The sequence below is a fragment of the Rattus rattus genome, chromosome 5, assembly GCF_011064425.1.
Source record: "Rattus rattus isolate New Zealand chromosome 5, Rrattus_CSIRO_v1, whole genome shotgun sequence".
Taxonomy (NCBI): domain Eukaryota; kingdom Metazoa; phylum Chordata; class Mammalia; order Rodentia; family Muridae; genus Rattus; species Rattus rattus.
Genome location: NC_046158.1, coordinates 79164027 through 79176816, shown reverse-complemented (window position 1 = coordinate 79176816; position 12790 = coordinate 79164027). Strand labels below are relative to the sequence as shown.

Here is a 12790-nt window from a genome sequence, read left to right as displayed (position 1 = left end):
GGCTGTAAACTTTAATTGCTAATATATATGTATGTAGATAAAAATATACTGGACCTCTATTAAAGGAAGAAAACTAATAGAATGTTGTTGGGGCAATAGAACTGTCTCGGTACATACATTTCTTAGAACATACAAACCAAATGATCTGAGTTTGAGCTCCAAATATCTGTGAGAAAGCGTAATAAGTATCTTGAAATTTATGTGTACATTGTGGAACATGCATATTTGTATACATCATAACCTGAAGAATGATGAAGAGGATGAGAAGAAGAAGGTGTGAGGTGAAGAAGAAAAATCAAGTATAGAAGACAAAGAACATGAGGAATAATACAAAGAAGAGGGAGAAGAAAAGGAAGCAGAAGAGGAGGAAGAGAAAAAGAAGAGGAAGAGGAGGAAGAGGAAGAAAAAGGAGAAGCAGAAGCAAAATAGCGTAAAGAAAAAAATAGGAAGAGGAGGAGAAAAGTAGGATAAAAATAATCTGGATTCTGAAGATAGAAAAGGGTAATCCACCATTGGTAGAAGCAGTGACAACAACATGCTAGGTGAATTCAGCATCAAGGCAAGGACAAAGTAGATGGTTATCTCAACACCAGATGAGAAAGTGGAGATAATGAGCTCTGCAGTAAGATGAGTGAAGGATAAAGGATAAACTCAAGAGAAAAAAAGTCAAAAAGCAAGGTACAAATGACCTCAACCTTAAGTTTCATGGACAAGTACAGAAAAACTTGGAAAACCTTTTCCTAGCCGTTGAGACACTTCAGATTATGCCTTCTGATTGGAGCATGAGTTGTTCCACTTCAGTTAAAGTAACCAAGATACCATATCCCAAGCATGTTTAAAATCTACTTCAACTGTGTATTCTCACTGCTGTGCCAAGAGACTTATATAGTTGGGTTACTGTAAATAATTTCAAGATGACCATAATTCATAAGTATCATATGAATGAAACACTGAAACCCATGAATCTTACAGAGGTACAGTTACAAGTAGCTATGTCAAAATAGTGATAGTGTTGCTTGTGTGCCCTGTTGATACAAATCAGGGTAAGATTTTTTCCCATTTCTAGCTTCCACTGGAGCTAGAAAACAATAAATCAAGATTTTCTCCCAGTCAACTTGAAGAATATGCAAATGCCCTTGTGACACTTCACTGAGAATTCTGGCATCCAAGACTTTTATTTGGAAGGAAAGAAACTATGTGAACATACGGAGCAGAGATGATCCAAAGCAAAGAGGAAAAGGTTTATGTCACTAGGGGTGATAATGCTGTACCCAGGATCCATAAACTATTTAATAAATCACAAGTCTCATACATGAGAAACCCTGTTTTAAATTGTTATCACAAACAAAAAGGTATTCAAAACTGTCAAAAATATGGAGGTAATATGTGGTAAACATTTCTTCATGACCAAGAGTAAAAGATGAGTAGTAACAGTTAAAAAAGGATATGATTCAACTTTCCACTAAGTACAGCCTCAGTTGTGCTAAGACCTGGGGGCCTACTAACTATGGGACCCTCTCACATATATCAAGAAAATAAGCTTTACACTGTGTTTTCTTTTTAATCTATTGTTACATATTAATTAAATTCTTATGTGTTCTGGTGCTGATGTGATCTAATGATAACCAAAGACTGCAAGTAATCAATACCAAGTTCCCATTACCACTAACTCATGAGGAAGTATATTTCTTAAAATTCATTTTATTCTATCATCTCATATAAATGTATTCAATTCATTTTTTGTGCTACCGAAGGATTGAGGGAGTAGTAAAATAGCAGAGTAATTGTTTTGTACTTAGTGGAACCAAGATGAGGGTTAATACCTGGAACCTACTTATTGAGGTCCAGAGTTCCATGTGAGATTTTGACTTCTACTCTCATAAATACAAAACTGAAACCAGTTCTGAGCCCATTATTCTGCTCTAATTCTAATGGTCTCATAAAAGCACATAACCTTTTTATGCTATCCTAACCAATGTGCCTGAATCTTTCTTAGCTATTTATTCCCTTGATGTGTGTCAGGTACCCAAATTGAAAAGGAGTATCAATCATTAACCTCTGTGAATGAATTGTTTGTTTTGTTCAATTGAGAATTTTTGTAAAATCACCTAATGACCAAAGAGAGTAATGGTTTGAGGATTTTAATTTCTAGTGGATTTTCTTGGGTTTATTGGCAAGATTGCTTCTTCCAATTCATTCTCATGTCCTCAAGTTTGAGATAATTAGCATCACCTGCTCAATGTAGGCACATGGTGACCATACACCTGGATTGACCCTGTATAGCTATCAAGTTCTTGGGAAAATGACTCTGGTGTGGTTGATTATCCTACAGAATCTTCAAAGTTGCTTTTTCAGGAGTGTTCTGAGTCATTTTCTAAAGCCTTTTCTGAAGGCCATCAATCTCAGGGAATCTAGCCATATAAAATCATTTTTCCTACTCTCAAAGTTTCCACAGTTACCCAAAGTTCTTTATCTAGAATGGAATCCCCTCAGTATTTCCCATGTCAATGTTTGCATATGTGCTGGAGTCATCCTTGTTGAAGTTTGGTTAGGCACCAGCCAGTAGACCACTTGTATGCTGCTTGTCTGACATTTGTAGGAGACACAATCGGCTTTAGCAAGGGTTTTACGTCTGTGAACAGACACCATGACAAGGAAAACTCTTATAAGGACAACATTTAATTGGGGCTAGTTTACAGGTTCAGAGATTTGGTCCATAATTATTAATGTGGGAACATGGCAGCATCCAGGCAGCAGGGTGCATGAAGAGCTGAGAATTCTAAATATTCATCTGAAGGCTGTTAGTAGAATACTGTCTCTCAGGAAGCTAGGTTGTGGCATAAAGCCCATGCCACAGTGACACACCTGCTCCAATAGGGCCACACCTCCTAATATATCAACTCCCTGTGCCAATCATATTCAAATCATCACACAATCTTAGAGCAAATATCCAGTTTTGCTGGCTCTTAAAATGCCTCTACCAATTCTAAAATGGTCCCTGGGCTACAGGTAGAGAAAATGTGTTGTAGTTGGATCATTTGGGACTGTTCAAACGTGGTCTCCTAATCTCTGCATTTTGATTATTTGTGTTTATTACTTAATTTGTCTTTTTTATTATTTGAAAAACTGCATTGATTTTTGCACTGTACATTTTTTGGCAGTCTGGTTCCCCCTCTGAGATTGACAAACAACAAAAGCGAGGCAAGGTGAGAATTTCTTTTCTTTTCTTGTCTAGTTCTTTTTTGTTTTTTGAATTATTATATATATATATATCTTACTTAAATATTTTTTAATTTTTTATTTCTTTACTTACATTTCAAATGTTATTTCCATTCATGGTTTCCTGTCCATGAGTCCCCATCCCTTCCCCTCTCCCTCCCCCTCCCCTATATGTGTATTCCCCCCCTTCCCCCCCCTTACCGCCACCCCCCCTTTTCCCCAACACTGGTGGTCCAAACTTGGCAGGACCAAGGGCTTCCCTTTCCACTTGTGCCCCAAGAAAGCTGTTCTCTTCTACATATGCAGTTGGAGCCCTGTGTCAATCCATGTATAGTCTGTGGGTAGTAGTATAGTAACTGGAAGCTCTGGTCGGTTGGCATTGTTGTTTTTATGGGGTTGCAAGCTCCTTCAACTCTTTCAATACTTCTTTAATTCCCCCACTACTTCTAGTACTTACCTCAGTATTGGACATGTTCTGGATGTGTCTCTCAGGATAATTCTATATCTGGTCCCTGTCAGCATGATTTTTTAGCTGCATCAATCTTATCTAATTTTGATGGCTGTATGTGTGTGTGATCAAGAATCAACAAATAGGACATCATAAAACTGGAACACTTTTGTAAGGCAAAAGAAACTGTCAATAGGACAAATCTACAACCAACAGATTGGGAAAAGATTTTTACCAATCCTACATCTGATAAAGAGCTAATATCCAAATTATACAAAGAATTCAAATAGACTCCAGAGAGGCAAATATTCCTTTTACAAAATGGGACATAGAGATAAACAAGACATTCTCAGTTGAGGATTATTGAATGGTCCTAAAGCACCTAAAGAAATGTTCAACCTACTTAGTCATCAGGGAAATGCAAATCAAAACAACGCTGAGATTCCAACTGACACCAGCCAAAATGGCTAAGATAAAAAACTCAGGTAAAATCAGATGCTGACAAGGATGTGGAGACACAGGAACACTCCTCTATTGTTGGTGGGATTTACTTACATTTCAAATGTTCTTCTCTTTCCCGGTTTCCTTTCCATAAACACTCCCATCCCCTCCCCTCCCCCATATGGGTATTACCCCATCCTTCCCTGTTACTGACCCCCCAATATTCCTTTGTATTGGGGATTCAATCATGACAGGACCAAGGGCTTCTCCTTCCACTGGTGACCCAACAGGGCTATCCCCTGCTACATATGCAGTTGGAACCCTGGGACAGTCCATGTATAGTCTTTGGGTAGTGGTTCAGTCCCTGGAAACTTTAGTTGGATGGCATTGTTGTTCTTATGGGGTTGCAAGCTCCTTCAACTCTTTCAATCCTTCTACTAATTCCCTCGAAGGGGGTCTTGTTCTCATTTAAGTGATTTGCAACTAGCATTAAAGTCTGTATTGGACAAGATCTAGATATGTCTCTCAGGAGAGTTCTATATCCATTCTCTTTCAGCATGCATTTTTTTAGCTTCATCTATCTTATCTAATTTTGGTGGCTGTATACACACACACACACACACACACACACACACACACACACACACACACACACACATATATATATATATATATATATATATATATATATAAATAGGCCACATATGGGGCAGGCTCTGAAATCCATTCCTTCTGTCGCTGCTCTAAACTTTGCTTCCATATCCCCTCCTACGGATATTTTTTCCCCGTTTAAGAAGGAGTGGGAGCATCTGCATTTTGGGTATCCTTCTTGACCTTCCTGAGGTCTGTAGATTGCATCTTGGGTAATTTGAGCTTTTGGGCTAATATCCACTTCAAGATGAGTGCAAACCAAGTGTGTTTTTCTGTGATTGGGTTACCTCACTCACGATATTTTCTAGTTCATTCCATTTGCCTATGAATTTCATGAAGTCATTGTTTTTGATGGATGAGTAGTACTCCATTGTGTACTGTACCACATTTTTTGAATCCATTCCTCTGTTGAAGGGCATCTGGGTTCTTTCCAGCTGCTTGCTATTATAAATAAGGCTGCTATGAATATAGTGGAGCACGTGTTTTTTTTATATGTTGGGGCATCTTTTGGGTATATGCCCAAGAGAGGTATAGCTGAATCCTCAGGTAGTTGAATGTTCAATTATCTGAGGAACCTCCAGACTGATTTCCATAGTGTTTGTACCAGTTTGCAGTCCCACCAACAATGAAGGAGTGTTCTTTTTTCTCCTCATCCTCACCAGCATCTGCTATCACCAAAGTCTTTTATCTTAGATATTCTTATTGGTGTGAAGTGCAATCTCAGGGTTGTTTTGATTTGCATTTCCCTGATGACTAAGCATGTTGAACATTTCTTTAGCTGCTTTTTGGCCATTCAATAATCCTCAGCTAAGAATGTTTTTTTTTTGTTTGTTTGGTTGGTTTTTTTTTGTTTTGTTTTGTTTTGTTTGTTTGTTTTTTAGTTTTGTGCCCCATTTTTAATAGGGTTATTTGGCTCTCTGGAGTCTAACTTCTTGTATTCTTTTTATATTTTGGTTATTAGCCGTCTATCAGATGAAGGACAGGTAAAGGTGCGGAATTTCAATGAAGCCTATAAAAAACATGTTCATTTGGTATTGAAATAATAGAGATATTCAATATCATGTTTCTCAGCTTATTAATAGTACATTTGGTGGTTCAAGTGAGTAACATTTTATATATTTAAGGTCACTAAAATATTGCATTTTCAAAGGAAACCTGATTTCAAATTGCAAATATTTAGAATTTACTATACTATTGTATGTGGTATTGCTACTGTTCCTAGATTCTGAGCAGTAGCAACAATCTAACTATAACTCAAAGCATTCATGATTACAATATCATTTCATCACGTGCCTTCCTTCTAAAACTATGTCGGATATTCTACAGTTTGTTATATTGTTTCTTATATTAAATGACCTGCCACTATCATTACCATAAGTAGGTTCTATGTCATTTTACATAATTGTAACCTCAAAGTAAAACAGAGAGAATAGGTAGTATCTATATTTTTTCATTTCATAATGACAAGAATGTGGTATACATGTGAGTGTCTGAATTTATTTACATTATTTTTCATTGTTTATAACCACTGAAATTAAAGAACCAATCCATTCTCTTCTTGTCAAAATACTTTTTTTTTCCTAAACACACTACTCTGGGCACTCATCACTGTGAGTGTAGATTTTCTTCTACACTCTAAAATACACATTATGCAAACCTGTCTTCATTTTGGCTAACTTAACAGTCGATGGTTGCACTAGCACATTTCTTTTCTTCTTTATATTTTATTGGATTCTTTTTAGTTACATTTCAGGTCAAATGAAGAGGCGCATGCTAGCAGCAAACCACTGAACTGAGGAAGGGATCCCCATTGGAGGAGTTAAAGAAAGGATTGAAAGAACTGAAGGAGTTTAAAACCCCATAAACACATTTATTTTTTACTATTTATCTACTTATTTATTTTTACTGGGTATTTTATTTATTTACATTTCAAATGTTATCTCTTTTCCTGACTTCCCCTCTGAAACCTCCTCTCCTCTCCCCTCTCTCACTGCTTCTATGAGGTTGCTTCCCCACCCGCCCATTCCTGCCTCAACACTCTGGCATTTCTCTACATTGGGGCATTGAGTCTCCACAGGACCAAGGGCCTCCTCTATTGACGTCATATACGGCCATCCTCTGCTACATATGTGGCTGGACCCATTGGTCCTTCCTTGTGTACACTCTAGTTAGTAGTTAAGTCCATGGGAATTCTGGGATGTCTGGTTAATTGATCTTGCTGTTCTTCCTATAGGGTTGGAAACCCCTTCAGCTCCTTCAATCCTTTCTCTAACTCCTCCTTTAGGGTCCCTGTGCTCAGCCCAGTTGTTGGCTGTGAGCATCTGCCTCTGTATTTTTTAGTCTCTGGCAGAGCCTCTCAGGAGACAGTTATGTCAGGCTCCTGTCAGTAAGCACTTCTTGGCATCTGCAGTAATATTTGAATTTTGTGTCTGTATATAGGATGAATCCCCAGGTGGGGCAGCCTCTGGATGGCCTTTTCTTCAGTGTCTGCTCCACATTTTGTCTCTAGATTTCCTTTAGACAGGAGTCATTCTGTGTTAAAAATTTGGAGATGAGTTGGTGGCCCCTTGCCCCAAACAGGGTAAATTCCTAACCTCTGGATATGGCCTCAACAGGTTCTTCCTCCCCTTTGTTGGACATTTCAGCTAACCTCATCCCTGTTGGTTCCTGTGTGCCTCTTGCTTTCTTGGCATCTGGGGCTTTCTGATAGCTACACCAAATCTCCATCCTCTCTTGCAACACAGCTCTGTTCAAATTTCTGTCCCTGTATATCATTCTGGTGTCCTCTAATACCTGATCCTGCCCCCTTTTTCCTTTCCCCCTTCTCTCTTCCTCCCAAGTCCCACCCACCCTCTAGCTCCCATGAGTAATGTATTCCCCCTTCTCAGAAGAACTGAGGCATCTACACTTTGGTCTCCCTTCTTCTTGATCTTCATATGGTCTGTAAATTTTATGTTTGATATTCTGAGCTTTAGAGTAAATATCCACTTATTACAAAACACCATGTGTTTTCTTTTGAGATTGGGTTATCACACTCAGGATGATATTTACAAGTTCCATCCATTTGCCTTAGAATTTCATAAAACCATTGTTTTTAATAGCTGTATAAATGTACCCCATTTTCAGTATCTATTCAGTCAATATCACCAGTCTTACACATTTAATTGCTTTAAAATTAGAAAACAAGAAGTTGTATAGGACTTTTATGAATGTCAAGCTACACATGAGCTAGCATAAGTCCAGTATTTGTATGTACTTTGGTTGGTGGTTTAAACTCATAAATCCAAGAATACAAGTTAGTTGACTCTTGGACTTCCTGTGGTGTTCCTATGCCCTTCAGGCCTACAATCCTTCCCCTATTCTTCCTAAAGAATCCCCAGCTTAAATCCACTGTTTGGCTATGCATGTCTATATCTGTCTGAGTCAGCTGCTTGGTGGAGCCTCTCAGAGGACAGCATGTTCCTGTCTACAAGTGTAGCAGAGTATCATTAATCATGTTAGGAATTGATGTTTGTCCATGTAATGTGTCTGAAGTTGGCCCAGTTTTTGGTTGGCCATTCCCTCAGTCTCTGCTCCATCCCCTGTGCCTAAATTACCTGTAGACAGGATAAATTTGGGAATGAAAGTTTTGTAGATGAATTGGTGTCTCTATCTCTCCATTGTGTTTCCTGTCTGGCTAAAGGAGATGGGCTATTCAGGTTTCATAACCCCAATGTAGTGAGTAATAACTATGGTCACCTCCATTCATTCTTGGGCACCTCCCTTATTTCACATCTCTGTCTAGTCATGGGAATGCCCCTTTTCACCTTTGTCACTTGTAGATTTCAATTCAATTTCAATGGCATCTAGCTATCTGTTCTGTCCCTTCACATATGTATCCTGAATGCCTATTCCTTTCCCTAACCCCTGTGTCCCAGATCCCTTGCTCCATCTGCCTCTTATGACTATTTTAACTTCCTCTCCTAATTAAATTTCAATTTTCCTTGTTTGGGCCTTCCCTATGGTTTTGCTTTTTTTGAGTCTGTGAACTGTAACATGCTACCCATATTTAATGGCTAATATCTGCTTATACGTGGGTATATACTATGCATGTTGTTTTAGAAAAATGTTGCCTCATTTAGGATATTTTCAAATTTCTTCCATTTGCCTGGAAAATTCATGATGTCTTGGTTTTTGATAGCTGAACAGTGTTTCATTGTGTACATTTACATTTTCTTTATTCATTCTTCAGTTGAAGAACATCTAGGGTGTTTCCAGTTGCTAGCTATTATGAATAAAATTGCTATAAACATAGTTATGCAACTTTGTAAGATGTTGGAGCATCTTTTGGGTATATGCCCAGATGTGGTATAGCTGGATCTTGAAGTAGAACTGTTCCCAGCTTTCTGAGAAAATGCCAAATCGATTTCCAAAATGGTTGTACAAATTTGAACTCACACTACAAATGAAGGAGTGTTTCTCTTGCTCCAAATCATTGTCAGCATGTGATATTTCTGGAGTTTCAATCTTAGCCATTCTGATAGATGTAAGATGGAACCTCAACTGAGGTGGAGACTTTCCAAAACCTTTTGCTGGACCATGGGTTATGTTCTACTAGTTGGGCTGCCTTACCTCGCCTCACATAGTCTTTAAGTGCCAGTACATGAGAGATACCTACCAGGTCCCAACCAGCATAGAGGAAAAGTCATAGTGTAGTGGTGGAAGCAGGAGGGGGCAGAGATCCAGAGGCAAATGGAATAAGTAAAATAAAATAATTCAAGTAAATTAAAAAAATAAAGGAATCAAGAAGTTCCCAGGCTCTTGATCCACTTGTACCCAAGTAGATTTCCAATCTCTGCCTACTTCAGATAACAGTCATTTTAGTCATAATATTAAGAGTTCTTGGTGTAAATTGAGTTATTAACAATTGCTGGGGGATCAGGAGATCTCTTAGCATTTAAGAGCCTTTCTTGCTTTTGTAGAAGACCTGGACCCAATTGGTGATATTTACATGATGGTATATGGTCATTCATTACTCCAATACTGGGGTATCTTAGGTACCTTAAGCTTTTTGGGGGGGCTTTCTTGGGTATCAAACAAGTATGTTATGCACATACATTCATGCAGGCAAACTTCTCATTAACACAGAATAAAATAAATAAATCTAAAAAAGATTACATATCCTTTTCTCTCAATGGAATAGACACACATATTATTTTGTTTTATCAACTTTCCTCAGCATCCAACACTAATTTCGGGTTTAGTGTGATGATAATGGTGTTCTTTTCTTTTTCATTGAATAATATGCTAATTTATTTGTATTGCAAAACACGTATCCACAAAAAATAATAGAAGGCTCTTCATTCCAATGTAACAAGAAAAAAACTAGCAACTAGCTACTAAATGCTAGGAAAAATGCGACCATGCATTATTTGGAAGGAAGAGTAACCATTTTGTTAGAAATGTGTGCTCACAAAAGCATACTTAATAATTACCTTGAACTCAACAATTCAATAATTGGTCAGATTCTCTCAATATGTTTATCTATTGACAGAGTCCTTAAGTTGTTTTTCATAATTGTTGATAAAACAGAAGAAGTTTATCATTAAGGGAGAAATGAGAAGTAAGTCTTAAGGAAGATCTAGAGAAAAAAACATGTTTTATCATGGCTATGCTAACTTTGAAGTTATAGGAAGATAATATGACCTTTTTCTAAAGTAATGTAAAACTATTTTTAAAAATAAAAATAAAAAATAAAAAAACTTAAGAAAAATGGCTGGGTATAAATTAACTCAAAAAATCAGTAAACTTCCTCTACTCAAAGGATAAACAAGCTGAGAAAGAAATTAGGGAAATGACATCCTTCATAATAGTCCCCAATTATATGAAATAACCTTAGTGTGACTTTAACCAAGCAAATGAGAGATCTTTATGACAAGAACTTCAAGAAATTGAAGAAGATCTCAAAAGATGGAAAGATGTCCCATGTTCATGGATTGCCAGGATTAATATAGTAAAAATGGCCATTTTACCAAAAGCAATCTACAGATTCAATGCAATCCCCATCAAAATTCCTACTAAGTAAGAACAACAATGCCAACCCACCAGATCTTCCAGGAACTAAACCACTACCCAAAGACTATACATGTACTGACCCAGGGCTCCAACTGCATAAGTAGCAGAGAATAGCCTTGTAGAGGCATCAGTGGAAGAGGAAGCCCTTGGTCCTGCCAAAGTTGGATCCCCACTAAAGGAGTATGTCGGGGGTTCAGATTGGGGGGAACACACTTATGGGGAGGGGGAGGAGATAGGGGACTTATGCACAGGAAACCTGGAAAGGGAGAAATATTTGAAATGTAAATAAAGAAAGATATCCAATAAAAAATAAAGGGAAAAAATAAATTTATTCATTCACTTTATAACCCTATATCAGCCTTTCCTCTGCCTCCTTATGCAAGTCATCCCATACTCCCTCTGTTTTTGCTGTAAGTAAAACTCTTGATCAAAATTATATATGATTTTGGATATTAAGGTGCTGATAATCTGTAATAAATAAAATGTAATTTATTTGAAAATGCTCTCAGATATTTTTAGTTAATAAATAGAATATGAATGAATCAATTATAGAGCACAGTGAATACTGAGAATGGTGATTGTTCAGAGTAGTTTTAGATGAGTGCATTTTCATGAATCTCCACCTCAGGTTCCCTTAAATCCAGCAGTACCAGTGTTTCCATTGATTTCATTGGGAGAGTTCTTTTTCTATCTTTCTCGGAATGGTACTTCCTGCAGGGACTCTCTGAGCTCACCTGGTCTCAATGTCATATTTGGAGGATATTTTTTTCCATTAGCTTTGTGTGAATGATAACCTGAACAGATTGAAATGAGTAGGTGAGTTACCCAATGAGCAGCATTCAGGAAATCAGGAAGCAGATAAGGCTTTCAGTGATCATTACAAACAGTGGTTCTTGATACAACTTTATTATGACGGTAATATACCTCAAATGACTCAACTGAACATCCACTGTTAAATGGATCAAATAACTCTTGTCTTTAGGGAAACATGGGTAATACTATAGAACAGAGCTTTATCCCCTAAAACTGAGGAAAGAGAAAACAGAAATTTCCTTCTTTATCATTGTTGTGACTACAGATAAATACATTGTCCTGGTTTAACCTGGTTTGCCTTAGTTAACAGACCACATGTTTATAAGCCAAGAAGTGAAGTATTTGCATACTTCATTTTCAGAAACCACAAACCTCTCACAGCTGTTTTAAAGAGATGTACTTATGAGAATAGCAGCAATTTCCAGGAACCAAAATTCAAGGATTTTTGGGTGCAGATTTTCAGCTTCCTGCTAATCAGTATCACAGGTAACTGGGACATGGAGTATGAGGTAAGAATCCAATGAAAATTCTTTTCCCTGGGGAATTTGAATCTAAATATATTTTTTCTTTTTCTTTATCCTGAATATTGGATGGTATGAAAGTACTTTTCTATCTCTATATCTACTAACTGCCCACATGTTACTTTTTCTTAGTCATAGTGTCCAGTGGAGAAATTGTGCTCACCCAGTCTCCAACATCCATCGCTGCATCTCCTGGGGAGAAGATCACCATCACCTGTCATGCCAGCTCCAGTGGAAGTTACATGAACTGGCACCAGCAGAAGTCAGGCACCTCCCCCAAACTCTGGATTTATGACACATCCAAACTGGCTTCTGGAGTCCCAGATCGCTTCCATGGCAGTGAGTCTGGGACCTCTTATTCTCTCACAATCAACACCATGGAGGCTGAAGATGCTGCCACTTATTATTGCCAGCAGTGTTGTAGTATCCCACCCACACAGTGATACAGACATGAACAAAAACCTAACTCCTTACAGCCCAGCTACTTACTCCTAGAAACTAAATGCAGCCAGGTGTTTGATTGCTATAGTCTACACATGGTGTACTGCTTTCCAGTGTCATTTGCATCTTTGGGTAACTATCACAATATTCCACTGTATGCCAGTGTTTTTCTCAAATAATCTACTTTGCCTGCTTTATGTTT

General features: G+C 37.8%; 1 gene segment (V, D, J or C); it reads left to right on the top strand.

Moving 5' to 3' along the window:
* Nucleotides 1-217: 217 nt before the first annotated feature.
* LOC116900928 lies at nucleotides 218-12590 on the top strand. The segment is given in 3 exon segments: nucleotides 218-276; nucleotides 11988-12112; nucleotides 12280-12590. Coding segments are annotated over 3 exon segments (495 nt in total).
* Nucleotides 12591-12790: the final 200 nt, after the last annotated feature.